The 16,436-nt window shown below is 44.1% G+C and overlaps 1 protein-coding gene across 2 annotated transcripts in view; it reads right to left on the bottom strand.

The window, feature by feature from the left end:
• The window catches only part of CPNE8 (copine 8), a 168,139-nt gene that overhangs the window by 102,033 nt on the left and 49,670 nt on the right, over window positions 1-16,436 (bottom strand). For both annotated transcript variants that reach the window (XM_014606507.3, XM_006260035.4), the window contains exon 5: window positions 2,286-2,325. In XM_014606507.3, coding sequence (XP_014461993.2) covers window positions 2,286-2,325 — 40 coding nt within the window. The remainder of the gene's footprint in view (window positions 1-2,285; window positions 2,326-16,436) is intronic.

The following is a 16,436-nucleotide window of genomic DNA, read 5'->3' as shown; positions in this document are numbered from 1 at the left end:
ATGTGGAGAAGCTTGAGAGAGTCCAGAGGAGAGCCATGCGCATGATCAGAGGTCAAGAGAAGCCTTATGAGGAGAGGCATGGGACTCTTCAGCCTGGAGAAGCAAAGGCTCAGGGTGACTTGGTGGCAGCCTAAGCATATAAGGGGTGTGCATCAGGAACTGGGAGAACAGCTGTTCACCAGGGCACCGCAAGGGAAAACAAGGTCCAATGGTCACAAACTGCTGGAAAACTGTTTTAGGCTTGACATAAGGAAAAACTTCTTTACTGTCCAAGTCTCCATAGTCTGGAATAGACTCCCCACAGAAGTGCTGCAAGCACCTACTTTGGACATGTTCAAGAAGTGTTTGGATGATTATCTTGCTGGGGTCATCTGACCCCAGCTGACTTCCTGCCCTTTGGGCAGGGGGCTGGACCCAATCTCGTGAGGTTCCTTCCAGCCCTGATGTCTATGTAATCTGTGTAATAAGTATCTGTAATTCCTAATTCCCTGTCCTTCTCACCAATGATCATTAGAAAGACCATCTTCACTGAAAGGAGTTGGAAGCAGTAGCTTGTCATGGGCTCTACCAGAGGTCCCATTAATCCTAGTGAGCACTAAATTGAAATCCAACTGATAAGAGAGTTCTCTGAGATACATGCAGGTCAGTCCTTTATTGGAAACGCAAAGCTGGATTGTCTCATACACAGCTTCCTCTTCTGTAGTGGGATGTCCAGAACGGCTGCCAAGCAGTTCTCTCCTCTGTAGACAGCACGCACAAAGGCACCATATTCATTTGAATCTAAGATAAGCCCCACCCCCGCCCCCACTCAGCATGGGGGGAAAAGCCCCTCATCTTAGATTCACATACAAAATGGGGAGGGGAGTGGAGGGGTCAAGTGGGGGGTTGGTGGCTCCTGCAGCTCTGACTGTGGTCCTGAGCTCAGGCTGGGGCCAGAATCAGACCCACAGCACCCCCACCCCCACTTGCCCTCTAAAATTTCTCCCTGCTCCTTTCCCCTTGCTTACTATCAGGTACAGCTCAGCTGCGTCTCAGACTGGATTCCCTTCCTGGGCACAGAGTGCATGAAAACTCCATCCCCTGCCCAGCCAGTCTGTAGCACTGATACTGATATGTGGCCTGGCAGGGGCTGCACTTACATGTGCTATACTTTGTGACATGAAAGGCAATAGAGCCTGGCCAGCATTTGACAGTAAAAAGCAAGGGGGAAGGAACTGTGTGGAGTGGGAAGGCTGTGGGGGAAAGAAGGGGCAGGAAGGCTACTAAACCACCTCCTCCCAACAGCCTTCGCTTTCCCTGCTGTAGCAGTTCTGGGGTGGGGGTAGGGGACAATTTAAGACAACTCTATAATAATTAGATTCTATACTTGGAAAGGTATAACCAATGTATAAATTTTCCATATGCAGAATCTAATTAGTGGGGTGTTTTCTTAAATTTGGGGTCATCTTAGAGTCAAGTAAATATGGCAGTATCCACACTGTCAGGTGCAGTTACTTGAGTTCTAGATGGAAGTCCTGATCATCATTTTATGGCAGGATGTCAAAGTAACAGAAGTAAGGTGACCACAGCCTAGTGCACCAGAACTGCCCAGCCCAGTGGTGCTCAAACTTTTTCCCTGGCAGGATGGGTGGGCAGTGTCTGGTCCAACCGTGAACTGGATGGTAATCCTGATCCAGTGCCCAGGGCTGGGTTGGCAGCCACAATCTGACCAGTCTGACGACGGTGGAGAGCAGCCCAGCCTGAGCCTGACCCTGCAGACGGAATAGGAGTTTTCAGTCAGCCCAGCCCCAAGAGGGGGAAAGGACATGAGGCCTGGCCCCAACCTGGCCCCCTAGAGTAACGAGGTTGTGACCCAGCCTCAAGGGGGGAAGGGAACGTGGCCCAGCCTCAACCTGGCCCCATGGGGGGAAAGGGGGCATGGCCTGGCTCTGCTGGGTGCTCAGGGCTTGAAGTTTAGCAATTTAGCAGGCGAGAGTGGCCACTGCTCCCCCACCACCAAATTTCCTCACCTGTGGGGAGCCCCATGGACCAAGTGTGATGGCTTTGTGAGCCACATTTGGTCATTACAGTAAAACTAAGAGTTATGCATATCAAAAACCACAACACAGCACAATACCCACGTTTGATGCATTTGACACTAAGTCAATGCCATTAATATTTTGTTCAATAGCATAGCTTATTCATTACAAGATGTTATTTTTTAACAAAGTTTATACATATAATATAGTAGTCAGAATCCAAAAATCTTCCTAGCAAGTAGAATGCAGTGACAAGGATTTACTTACATGCTTTGATAGGTTGGGGCTCTTTGAATCAACATCATATCTAAGAAAAAAAAAGAAAGAAAGAAGTTACTTCCAAATGCTGGAGTCAAACACAATAAACAAATGGGCACTTTAGTTTATTCACATACACAAAACGAATGGGCAAAAATAATATATTTCAATAGAATCCTCATAAGTAAAGAATGAATATTATACCCAAACAAAGTTTCCCCCAACCCTAAAATCCCTGGAATAAAGAATCACTCTACAACATGAGCCATTTGACTACTGGAATTCACTCCTAGTCATTTTATTAAACAATGAATGCAGGGAGGGCACAGACCCAGAGTGTGTGTGATGATACCCCCCTTCATCTATGCTGTGTTGCATGTGAAGATCCAAGAGGACGGTGTGGGAGGTTCAGTCAAACCCCACTTTGACTGTGCTGCACATGTGCAATGAGCGCTCTCAGATCACTGGCATGTAAGCGCAGATTTTGCTGGATATGCTACAGCAGGTGGAGCTGCACAGTTCTGGGAACCGAGAAGTGAGTTCCACTACCACCTGCCTCCTTTTCCCATGTTGCTAAATTTAGCAGAAGACATGGGAATAGGGAGAGCAACTGGCAGCAACAGCATTCACCACATGCCACCCTCACACCTTTGGAGCTGCACCAAAGCATCAGTTCCAGCAAAAGACAAGCTGACAAGTTGGTGAGCTCAGAAAACTCACTCCACCTGCACAACACAACCAAACTGAGGGGAAAAAGCAGGGGAGGAGGGGGAATGACTGCCCCCAGCCCCCTCCTCCTGAATTTGCCCGTGAATAAAGGCTATAAAGTAACACAGGATACTTGACGTGGGATTATGAATAATACTAAAACTACACATAAAGGATCTTTTTTTTCTATAAAAGTTTAGTTAAGCCTTGTACAGATACTCAGCTTTTCCTGGGAGAATCACTGCTCTCCCAAGAGAAACCATACGTATATATAGATGTTCAGACTTTTTGTCCCAGAGTAAGAATGGCTGCTCCAGGAGAAAAATAATCTGGGAACAGTCAGGGTTAAATCGTTCCCAGGAGAGTTTCTCCTGGGAAAGCAAACATCTGCACATGCTGTGGCTTCTCTCAGAAGAGAGCATAGTCCTGCAGCAACCCCCCACTACCCACAAGGAGACAGTGCATCACTTGCTGGACTTTGCTGCTCCAGCAGGGAGCAGAACATGCCCCTTCACAATCACTGTATTGTGCTGCAGGGAAACACAGGCAGGCCATGGGCAGTCTGGGTCAGCCAATCAGGGCTGCCCTATGCGCTGTTGCCCTCTGTCACCAGGCAGACTAAGCAAGCCAGCAGAGCACACTGAGATGTACACACCAGGTTGCCCTCCCTGGCTGCACAATATCAACACTGCACACTCCCCACTCTTCAGGACCTCAGCATTTGAATAACTGTACATGCAGCTCTGGATAAGTTTCTCTACCTGGAGAGCAAACCTAGGAGAATTCATATTGATTGATGTCATAATTTAGATTTTAAAATGGCCTTTGATGTGGTCTCCCATGATGCTCTTATAAAAAAAATGGGGAGGGGGGTTTGTGGGCTGGCAGAGTCCATGGTCAGGTGGGTTGGGAACTGGCTAGGGGGTCAAACCCAAAGAGTGTTGGTGGATGGGTCTGTATTATCTTGGCGGGAAGTGGCCAGTAGTGTCCCGCAAGGTTTGGTTCTGGGCCCTGGGCTATTCAACATCTTTATCATCAATTTAGATGAGGATGTGGAAAGCATGCTGGCCAAGTCTGCAGACGATACTAAGTTATGGGGAAAAGCAGTCATGCTAGGGGATGGGATGTGGATCCAAGCACACCTGTACCACCTAGAAAGGTGGGCAGAGTGGAACCAGATGCAGTTCAATGAGGATAAATGCAAAGTGCTTCATCTGGGGAGAAATAACCAGTGACATGACTATAGGTTAGAAGGAGATGTCCTGGCCAGCACAATGGCTTGAAAGGGACCTTGGGGTTGTGGGTGATCACAGGATGAACATGAGCCGCCAGTGCAATGCTATAGTTAACAGAGCTAATAGCATACTGGGATGCATTAGCTGATGCATCGCAAGCAGGGTTAAGGAAGGGATTTCCTTTCTAGTTGGTGTTGGTGAGACCCCAGCTGGAGTGCTGTGTTCAGTTCTGGGCACTGCACTTCAAATAAGATGTGGAGAATCTTGAAAGGGTCCAGAGAAGGGCCATAAGAATGATTAAGGGTCTGGAGGACAAACTTTATGAGGAAAGACTACGGGATCTGGAACTGGGAAGAGAAGACTGAAGGGGGACTTGGTGGCTATCTGTAAGTATGTAAGGGTTGAATATTGGCAGCTGGGAGAAAGACTGTTCACTAGGGTGCCCTAGGGGTGGACAAGGAGCAGTGGCCATAAACTGTTAGAGGATGGTTTCAGGTTGGAGGTAAGAAAGAACTTCTTTATGGTAAGGGTGACCAGAATCTGGAACAGACTTCCCAAGGAGGTGATTCAGTCCCCAACCTTGGAAGTCTTCAAGAGGAGACTGGACACCTCGCTGGGATCATTTGATCTTAGCAGTATTACTGCCAAGAGCAGGTATGTTGGACTCAATCTTTCAAGGTCCCTTCCAGACTTTAATTTCTATGATTCTATGACTCCATGATTCTCACAGATTATTTGAAGGTGTGTGTGCATCATTAATTTTCAGGCATTCCTTGATTAAGCTATATAGCAACTGAAAGAACCTGACATTTATTTGTTTACTTTACCTTTCAGTCCCCAACATTTTGGGTAGGGACAGGTGACCACATACCCCATCCAGTGTAATTTACAGTAGTCTTCTACCAACAAACCTGGAGCTCATGCAAGGATAGCTGTCAGGAATCAAGGCAGCAGACAGGCAGACAAGCCCCCAGATGGCCCTAGCTGCCTGCTGCCTGAGTGCCCTCAGCTGGACCCCAATAAAGTACTTGGTTGTAGCTGCTACATGTAAGCAGCAGTCCTGGCAGTGCTCTGTTGGCTCTCAACCAAACAGATTTCCCTCCTGTCTAGCTCCAACACGCTTGCTTCTTGACATCTCATCCTGATTTCTTGTTCCCTCATCTGCTTCCTGCTTCCCCTCTTCCTAGCCTGAACCTCTGCCTTGCTCCAACCTCTGAATCTTGTCTAGTTCCTCCCTGCCCCTATACTGGGTCCCATGCAGCCTACTCGTGTTCTGGATTGCTCCATTCCTGCCCTAAACCTCCCATCTCAACCAACAACTTGCCTCAGCCGTGAACCCAACTTAACCCCTAGCTTGATACCACAGACTGACTGATACTTGGGTTTATGACCTTGACTTGACTCACGTACTCCTAATCTTGTGACCCCATTTGAGTCTTGGGCTTCTGGTTTGTTGGCTCTTGGCTTTTGTTCTGCTGCTGTGGGGCTGGCCCAAAACAGCAGTGCCAGCTCTGCACCACTGCTATGGGGTGGGCTGCAGCAGGGATGGAGCTTGCCAGCACAGAGTAAAGGTAAGGAGAAGTATGGCAGAGGGAGAGGGAGAAAGAAGTGGCATGGTAGGGAGACTGGGGGCTCTGGGCATGCAGGGGCAGCAGGGGTGGGGGGAACATGGCAGGCAGCAGCTGTGGCTCCACTTCCAACCCCAACCCTGGGTTGGGGCCCAAACTACAGCCGCAGCCTGCTTGCTGCCCTCCACCTTGTGCTCAATTGTAAGGTGAGGGACTTTCCCCCTATATTAAATAGGGGGGAATCTCATTTTCTAATTGAGTACATACAGTAGGTAGACAATTATCTACACATGATTCACAAGATAAACCCAGACATTTCAAACAAGAATCTATAGTGTTAATAACATTCTACCCTACTGCAGTCTTCCTGAGCTCTTTGCAACAAAAGAACTGCTCTATTATTTGTCTGTAGTAAAAAAAAAAGTAAAAGCTATGAGCTGACATTTTCCAAGGGGTGCCCTGAGTCTCAGAAGTTTGAGAATCACTGGTATCCATCCTTACATCCATGGAGACCAGTCTTAATTCTTTAAAGGATAACTCTCAAGAATACTGGGCAAAATTATGGATTAGTGGCATCTATTTGCTGCATTTTACACTAGTGTAATGCTGATTATATCAACAAAAATGTGTTATCTGTGCACACCTTTTGACATCTTTCTTACCCCCTGCCAGAAACTAAATTTATTCTTCTATCTGTTAAATTAGATTAAGAAGAGTCTTAATGAACAGGTTCATTTAAATCAGAGACAATAAAGACCTAATCAGTCTCATTCCTATTTTAATACAAAATCATTTACATTTAAGCGGTGTTTTGTTTAGTTTTTAATTACAGTATTTAAATGTTGTACATTTTTTAAACATAAAATCCATTAAAATGAAGAAAATGAAAAGAAGTATTTGGTAGCCTTATTGGTCTGAGACAAAAGGAAATACAAAACTCTAAAATAAAAAGGTATCATCTCTGAACCAAGAGGTTTAGAAAATAAAAAGATGCATTCTAACTATTCAAAATATTTTACACACAAGTGTAAATGGCCAAAATAAGGATTATTTTTGTTCTTTTACACAGACAAAAAGGTGACAAAAACTGTTATAATTCTGCAGTCTTATGGCAGATTACTAAAATAATATTTTTGTTTTATTATTAAGGAGGGTTTGAAAGCTCATGCAGTATAAGAATAATGCCTTTAAATCCTATTTTAAAACTTCATTTTGATTCATATTTAAAAAGAAAAAAAGAAAACCTAATGGTTTCAGTCTAAGTAGATTAGATACTAAACTTTCTAAAGCAGGGACCATCTCGTTCTGGTTGTACAGCATGATCTCCTAATTTCTGACTATGGCCCTAGGGGCTGTCCATCTCATTTGGATTGGTGGGCCAGATCTGGACCGTGGGGCTTCTTGAGGGTACACCGTAAGGGTACAGACTGACACAGGCAAAGAAACACTTTGAAAAGAGCTATTCCACCTAAAAATGAACCTAAAAATCCTGCAGAAAGAACTGTGAAGGACAACATTGTGAAACATTCATGTTACATTTGTACACTTGAGCAGAACATAACAGGAAGTTGGTTAACGCTCTGGAAGCACTCCCAACGTGCTCTACTTCCTAACCCCCACAGTGCTGTAAGGAGCTGCCTCTGACTTGCACCTAACTCCACTCCTTTGGGTTCACAGGACCTGGCTGGCATAAGACCTTACTATTTATTGCCAGGAGTGAAGGCACCCTGGGCCCTCATTTTGCCAGGCGCCCCAGCCTCTGAGAAATCTACCTCTACTGTAACAGAACAATACTGAGGATCTTTTGTAACAAGTCAACAGTCAGCAGCCTGCATCAGCAAACTGTTGTGTCCTTAAAGTAGTCAAACTGGGTTGGATGAACTTCCTTGTCATCTGGGATAATGAGAACACCCACTGCTCACTCCAGACAAGCTGCAACAGTTAGTCAAAATTCACAGCCCTCCTAATTGTTTCCATTAGGAGGAGAAACTGATAACTAAGTCAGGTCTCCGATGCATTCCTATTCCTTAACATAAAATATGCCAAGTCCTTTTTCCCTAAACACAGAAAGAACAGACCCAACTCACAGCTCTAAGCCCCTTTTAACCAGTGCTTGGCCCAAAATCAGTGGGACTTTTCCTACAGTCATGCTCTCAGTGTTTTTCAAGTCTGGCTTTCTGTTCCTTGTCTGTTTCTTTGTTTTTTCTTCAGATACACATGTCCTCTAATACAGAACTATACCCATCCACACCCTCTTCCACAAAATTTCAAATTCCTGAAGAGCCCTGCATTTGTTTTGGGTATTGACATGTATGTTTGGGCTGGAGGACACTGTTTCATAAAGAAGCCCATTTCTTACAGCTATCTTAAATGAAGGGTGAAAGTCATTCTTACCAGCTTCACCCAACCCATGATGGAAAAAGTACTCTTGGCCAGAGCTGTGAGCTAGGCATCTAGGAGCACACTCCATTAAATATCTAACACCAATTCATCCTACTGTCCCAAATGGATCAATCGCAATAAAGACAGAGCAAGGTGTCATCTGTGGGTCTGCAGGGGTTTAGGTTGTAGCTGTGTTGGTCTAAGGATATAGGCAGATAAGGTTCCTTGGGTGAATTTGATATCTTTTATTAGACCAACCCAAATGGTTGGAGACATTTAGGCTGTTTTAAAAGGCAGGTAGGGAGGAGGAGCTGCTGCTCAGAAGTTCAGAACAGCTGATATAAGCTATTAAAATCTGCATGAACCTGTGGTGTCAAACTGCCCAAATTCTGACTCTGGATGAAGCCCAGTTAAAGTTTAAGTGGTTCTTCCACACTTGTATCCAGGTATATAACTGCACAGTTCTGTACTTGGGGCCAAAGTGGTGTATGGGGAAGCAGCTGCGGTTGGGCAGCCTTTGATGGCAGTGGACAGATCATCAGTGTAGTGGCTGCTATTTTTGCTGGGCCTCCCCATACGCTCCCCCCAACATCTAAGTCAGCCCCCTGACTTAGTGCTTCTGTCAGCTCCCTTTAGTTACAGTGCTGCCTGTAGTGCTACAGAGTCATGCAAGCGTAACAGTTGCCTGTAACGGCTTGCTTCCTGTCCTTTGATAGGAATACAATTACTTCCACTATCTATATCCTGTTTATGTACAGCTCATTAACTTCCACAAACATGTTCATATAAATGTGGTATAGGAAATCTGAAGAATCAAGACATTGTCAGATTTTATCTTGCCACAGCTTTCTCAGTAACCTTGCCTAAAAATCAGAAATGAGATAGAAATTATAGTTATCCAGATGGTCAGTGTAAGCAGCTGGTTTCCTGAAGATGTACCTCACAATAGTTTAGACCTGCTACTTCATTCAGCCAGAAAGGATACATGGTCTAACTTGAAGGTCCTGGCCTTAAAAATCACCCTAGCCCCTCAGTATACAAGAGTGACAAACTCAAGCAGAGGGCGCACACTGTTGACCCTCACACACACACTTGCTTCCACTAATAGTAGAAAGCTCAATCCAAATCTGATTTGCCCATAAAGTAACATGAAAATGCTTCACTGTGAAAAAATGCAGATTCACCCAGCTATCAAACACAGAGACCAGTCCCTTAGTGCAAGATCCTGCAGACATTATGGTAGAAGCAAAGAAAGCTTTTTTGTTTCTCAAACAGCCATATGAATTTAAACCAAAATTATGTACCATAAAGGTCACACTAAGCATGAGATTTCTGCTACCATTGATCCAGAGCGCGGGTGCTAACAATCCCCAAACTACAGGCCAAATTTGGACTGTGGGGCTCTTAAAAAGGTCTGGACATTTTGTGGCGAGAATGTGGTAGCAGTGATAATGGCTGCTCCCCTGCTGCCGGATTTCTAGACCCACGAGGAGCTCTGTGGCCCTGCACACCAATATGCAGCCAGATCCAAGTCTGCAAAAAGATCAGGCTGGCATGTGGCCAGATCAGGGTGGTAAGGGATCTAGCTTGTGAACCAGCCCTGCATCAATCATCTGGTCCACAGGGCCAGAAGGCTAGGCACCACTGCTCTAGAAAGGCAGTCTCCAGTTTTTGAACAGCTGGGCTAGGCACAGACATTCAAAAAAGCCTGAGCCTGAATTGATTCACTTTTTTCAGGTTAGTCTAACCTAGCCAGGCTAAATCAGTTTTGTAGCCAGACAGACATCCCAGAAATGCAGGCATATGCCTGCATTGGCTCAGGCTAGAAGCCAGGGGGCGATAGAGCACCTCTCCCTTCTCTTGCACAGCACTGAGCTAAGGCATGATGTGGCCAGCCTCCAGCAGGGCACTCCAATTAGCCCAGCAGGAAATTGATAACAGTGTTTATCACCCTTAACCCAGTGTTTAGCAACCCATTAAGAAAACAACAGGGGGACATTACCAGCTACCTGTTGATTCAGCACAGACCTTAGCCAGCATGTGGTCTGCTGGGTAATACACAGATACCTCCCCGCAAGGCAGAGGGGAGGGGGGAATTCCTGCTTAGCAGGGAGTGGTGATGGGGAGGAGGGAAGTGGCCTGTAGTTCCTGCCAGAGCTGCAGCCAAGAAGCAGAGGGGAGTTCCTGCCGGAGCTGCCTGCCATGGAGCAGGCAGTCCCACCCAGCCCAGAGAGCATGCTGGGATGCTGGGGGAGTCTGGTTTATCTTAAACCGGCAAGGGGTCTGGGACAGACATTGCATAAACCAGTTTGACCCAGATCAGTTAAGTCTGATACTACATTCAACGAGGTTTATTTCAAACTGGTTTCAACCGTTCTTAAATTGGTTTATGTGCACTGACTATCTGTTCTGTTACAAGTTTAAACCAGTTTCTGATCACTTAAACCGGTTTATGTGTAATGTCTGTCCCTAGCCCTGGGGTCCCCGTAACAAGCAGGTTGTGGACCCCCCTGTCAGGGATAAGACCAGGAAGTAGAAGCTGGAGGAAGGAGGAGGAACTTGGAGATCCCATGGGCAGCTACAGCAGGAGCACTGCAGGGGAGCAGTGCCTGGGCAAGAGCCCATGAACTGCAAGTTAATCTTTCATGGGCCATATGTATCCCATGAGCCTCCATGCATAGCGCTGCTCTAGAATAATAAAATGCTAGCACTAACTTTAAATAAGATTAGAATACTACATTATGGAAATTCGATAATACCCTCTGGTCTTGAATCAGTACAATACCTTAAAATTACTGGGTCAGACAGAATGTAATGTAAACATTTGTTCCAATTTTAAACAAACATTTTAACAACCTTTGCACAAAATTTTAACAGTATGACCCAATAATTTTGTTGCCTACCAGTTATAGACTGTTTTTCCACAGACTTAAGTTAATTTCACAAGTTTATACAATAAGAGCAAAATTTGAAATAAAAGAAATATAATTTTTCCGTAGAAAACTTTCACATAGAAGAAATCATCTTCCCTTCCAATTTTTTTTTTTTTTTTTTTTTTTTTTTACAGAGAAGAGTACAAATGAGCTATTTTTACTAAAGAAAATCCTTGTCTTTTAAAAGATTTTATTTACTATCTTGGAGAGATAGTAAATAATGTTCTTACACAGTAAGAACTAATAAATGTGTTGCAGCCACAGTTTGTAGCACAACAAGGTGAAGCAACATCTGTTTGCTTGGCCTTTTTGCTGCAATAAGTTTCTGTGGTGGGCACAAAGGCAAGGAAACATGATGTCTTTTTCCAGCCTAAGATAAACACTGGGAATGAACTCCTACAGAATCTGAAAGCCATCACAAATCTATCACTGTAACCCAAGTGGAGAATGCACTTTTTCAACCTTGCATTTGCTAACATAAAAATACAACATGCCAAAAAGAATCCTACAGAACAGAAACCCAAAACTGTACACCCAATTTCCTTCCTGGGACAAAAAAAAAAAAAAAAAAAAAGAGGCACAAATTACAGATGTTAGTCATGTCCATTAATGCACTTTTGGAACTGCTAAACACTGTAAAGTTTTGAGGAAGGTAAAGCCTATATAATATATAAAACCAAGTATTTATAGCAACCCCTTAAAATTTATTTATTTTGACATGTTTAAAAACAAGATACTACAGAACTACTACACAGATTCATAAAACAGACACTCAAAGAGTTATTTGCTGCACATAAAAAACAACTTCATTAAAACAAGAAACATATTAATGTTGTATATTCCAATACAGATTATTTTATTAATATAAATTATCTACAATAATATAAATTAAAACTATATTAAAATGTTAGTTGGGGCCCTAGCACAAGTTAGAATTATAATATGATTATGTTAATTGTGCCATAAATAATAATAGTGCTACATGTTCAGCCAATTTATGGCAACGTAAAGCAGCAAGCCAGCCACAAAAATGTCCCACAAAATATGTGGAATGTATTTGTGGCTTGTTTGTATGGCACCATAAAATGAACATGTTGCAGATGGGGATGGAGGGATGTGGGGGATGACAGGACAGCCCTGGTCCTAATGCTGAAAATGAGCTATTAGTCCTCCCCCGACCAGGAGCATGGCACTACCCAAGCCTGCAAGTCTTTCCTGCCTTGCCCTGCAGCCTTTGTGGGCACTTTTAAAAATGACAGGTTACAGAAATCTGGGGTATATATTGGCACAGGAGAAGCTCTTTGATTCTAGGGTCATAAGACTTAAAAAATTATGCAAGCAGGTGAAAGGAATCAGAACTCGTGACAGAGGTGATATCTTATTCTTTTTGCCTGTAGATCAATACAGCTACAACCTGTCTACCTGTATACATGCAGCTGGAACTGGACCTGGGGTTGAAAAAAACCAAATCAGCTATTTGTCATCCCCAGCCCTGACAGTCCCAGGTCTAGAAACCATTTAGGATTAGGTGCAGCCCTCGGTTCAGGACAGAGTAGCCCCATGCTTGATCTGCAGGATCAACATTGGGGCAGCTCCACATTCCCACCTGGGAACAGGAATTTTGTAACATAGGCTTGACCCATGTCTTTAACTTTCAGCACATCAGCAGCCTTCTCCTACTTAAACTACCTGGCAACAACATCAGTGGTGGCAGCAGTCCCTCCATACAAAGGTCTTTCAGCAAACAGGGCAGTCCAGAGGTGATTGAAGAGGTTGATCCAAGATCTTCATGCCTGAAGAGGCTAGCTCCCCATTTTGAGCTGGTAAGCTTATACAAAATGTTTTTCCAAGTGCTCATCTTTGCTTTTGTCTTCACAATGTGTTCTTTGTATGAGAGGATTCAATGGAGAGTGACTCCAAGGTAAACTGGATTTGGGCAGTGGGATAGTGGGGTCCCAAACCATGTAATGTTGAGCTGGCAGTTGGCCTTATGGTTTTTCAGATGGAAGGCACCTAATTGTCTTTTCACTGGTTAGCACATAATTAGTTTTCAATATAGTATGAGATTAGGCCAATTAGTGCCTCGCTTAGGCATTTTTCAACATGGTCAAAGCCAGTGTTTTGGGCTTGCACAGGTTGTCTGCACAGATGAAACATTTTGTTTCTAAATCAATAGGTTGGTCATTCGTGTAAATGTTATATAACAGTGGTGCAAGTACACTTCCCTGGGGGAGGCCATTAATCTGTCTCCTCCATCTGCTTCGTTTCCCGTCTAGTTTGACAAAAAAGTCTGTTTTCAATCCAGGTTTGTATCAGCTCTGTAAGGCTTAGATTTTGTGTTATTCCCAGGGTCTGTGGAAGAGTCATCAGTAGTTAATTGTATCATAGGTGGCTGTTATATCCACGAAGACAGCTCTGGTGATTTGGCCTCTTTCAAAACTGCCCTCAGTATGTTGAGTCAGGTTAAGCAGCTGGCTCACTATAAATTTTCCAAAGTGAAAGACATCCTGTTTGGGGATTAGGTGTTTATCCACATATGGGTCAACTTGGTTCAGTATCAGTCGTTCATATAATCTGTATGTGTGGCATAGCAAGAGAGAAAGGTCTGAAGCTCTTTAGGTCAGATGGATCTTTCTCTGGCTTTAGAAGTACCACAACTTGAGCAAGTCACCATATCTTTAGAATTTTTTGACTGGCTATGCCTGAGTTGTATAGGCTGAGGAGCCGTTCTCCAGTCTCGAGTCCAAATGGCTACGGGTGCACCAAGATTTTCCTGACTGATACTGAAAGCTGATTATTAAGCAACCATTTTGGCTGATGCCAATTCAATAAGCAATATTTAGTAATAATGTAAGGCATTTTAAACTAATGACATAAATACACTTTTATTTTTTTTTTTTTGCTGTGTTCCAGCAGCCTCCGGCATCACATGCATCAGCCTCCCAGCACTTAAAAATGGCAGTAGGGGCACTGGAACTAAAGCTTGTTGAATGAGCTCTGGTTCAAGCACCACCGCTACCATTCTTAAGCATGGGGATGCTGATACTTTTTATCTTTTACTCTAATTAAAGTGCCCCACCCCCCTCCTAATGGCCAGAGCAGAGCCAAGTGGGGCGAGGGTGGATGCGGGCTGCTCACTGCAGGCTCAGGGCCCTCTGCCCTGTGTGTATGGTTCTCTGCCCTGCTTCTGTTGCCCTGAGAACCCCGTGCCGGCTGCATGTCCCCTGCCCACTCGGCAGCAGGAGGCACAACTTACTGCCAGAGATGTGGGTTTTCCAGAAAATTCTGAATTGGAAAATTTTCCAATGCCCTAAATAGAGCCTGATCCGATTTAGCATGTTTATTTGACTTATATTTAGTAGACAAAACTAAAAAAGTACCCCCATGTTAATTTTGTGTCCCAATAGCCACAAGTATTTGAACTGAAATATTTGATTAGGAAAAAAAAGAAATACAGCATACTTAATGTGGTTTAAATGTTATATTCAAACAAGTTCAAATCTTTATGTGGAAAGAAATTATCTTTATTGGAATACTTGTAAAAATGTAAAGAAAAAACACAATAGCATGTGCTTTCCTTACATTGTTTGTTTAAATTTAAGGAAAAAAAATGAAGGCACTGAAAACTGTTGACACACTAATTTTAGCACACCCGAAGAACTGTGCACGATATGCCATGATTGTCCTCTCATCTACTTCAACACAGTTTAACTCTCTTACACTGAGGTCATTGCAGCACCTCCAGTTTCACTGTCACTATCTGTAGAATCACTTGCACTACTTATTATTTCCATTTCAGAATCAGATTGAGGCAAATCTGATTCACAACTACTTGAACCACATTCTCTTTCCCTGAAGTATGGTTTTACCAATGAGTCTATGGGCAAGGGCAACTTCATTACACTACATCTTCTTCACTAATTGTGCTTCTGACTGATTCTCCAGAAGCCAGAGATTTTAAGAAATAGAAACAAGCTTAGCAGTGCATTCATTTGGTTTTGATTTGACCTGCACAGTCAATTATGTGAATTCATAATAATCAACCAAAAATCAAATTATGTGAGTGTATTTACCCTCCTGTTTACAAATCAATAAAACATATATGTGCTCTCTCTCACACTTCCTAGGAATAATCGCATGAAAAACATTAATTACAACTTTGATACTGCCAAGCTTGCTTAATATTGTATTGGCATTCATTCATTGTTACTAATGAATTTTATGAAACAATGAATTCTTAAAAATGGAAATTTTCCCATGGAAAAATAAAGTACTGGAAAATTTTCTGTCCTACATCTCTGCTTACCACCCCCACTGCTGCCAGGTGGGCAGGAGGTGAACAGCCAGCACAGAGCTCCTGGAGCAAGGGCAGCAGCAGATCACAGTCCCAAGCCCACAGCAAGCAACCCGCATCCACCCCATGCAAATAACTGGGGGGAGCACATGTGCCTCCATGCCTCTCCCAGAGCTGTGTGCAGCCACAGGGAGCCATTCCCCTTCCCCCTAAATGAGCCACCCATAGCTGTGTCCTGCTTCCTGCCCCAGGCCAGAGTCCCATGCACCGCCTTGGCTGGGCAGCACCCCCAGCCCCTACCCCACTCCCTCCCTCACCGTGGGGGCCTCGATTTGTAGCTGCACACATGCACACAGTGTCTCCTGAGTCTCTCGCTCACAGCATCCCCAAGCAAAACCTCTTGGCAGGCTAGAATGCTGCCCGTCTGCACAGGGAAACCCACCAATTCCCAAAGGAACCCAGGCAACCAGGGGCCCTAGCCCCATGGGAGAGAGGGAAACCAGGCATCCAGGGCACTAGCCAGAAGGCATAAATATCAGTAAGCATTACTGGCTACAGCAGCCAAAAAAAGCTGATAGCTACTAATGTCATTTCCCCTTTTATCAGTCCTGATCCAATAGGCAACCAATATATTGGTGCACTTCTAGAAATTGCTTGTTTCATTCAGTAAGTATGCCATCAAGGCTGACTCCTTTTCTAGTGTTTAGTGCATTAATAACATCATTCACCAGCAGGGGCTTATAAAACCCAGATCTTTGGGACACTTGTATCTTTCCAGTCTGAGTTTTTGTTTGGTTTTGGTTTTTGGACTTTTTCTATTGAGAAGCATCTAGCGAGCAATTTGGTTAGTTGTGACATTGTGATAGTGATCTACCTTTCGTGGGTGGTCACTTAGTTTATGGATTGTGACTCATGTCCTTTTACTATTATGCATCATATCAGTTGACTCAATCAAGGTCTGCCAGGATTTCCTGCATTCTTCTGTGATAGCTAACATGAGCTCCTACTGACTATTAACGGTTTCCTAAGATTGTTTGTTT

This window comes from Alligator mississippiensis, chromosome 4 (assembly GCF_030867095.1).
Source record: "Alligator mississippiensis isolate rAllMis1 chromosome 4, rAllMis1, whole genome shotgun sequence".
Lineage (NCBI taxonomy): Eukaryota > Metazoa > Chordata > Crocodylia > Alligatoridae > Alligator > Alligator mississippiensis.
The sequence above is the reverse complement of the archived record's forward strand: the minus strand, read 5'-3'. Positions and strand labels throughout refer to the sequence as shown.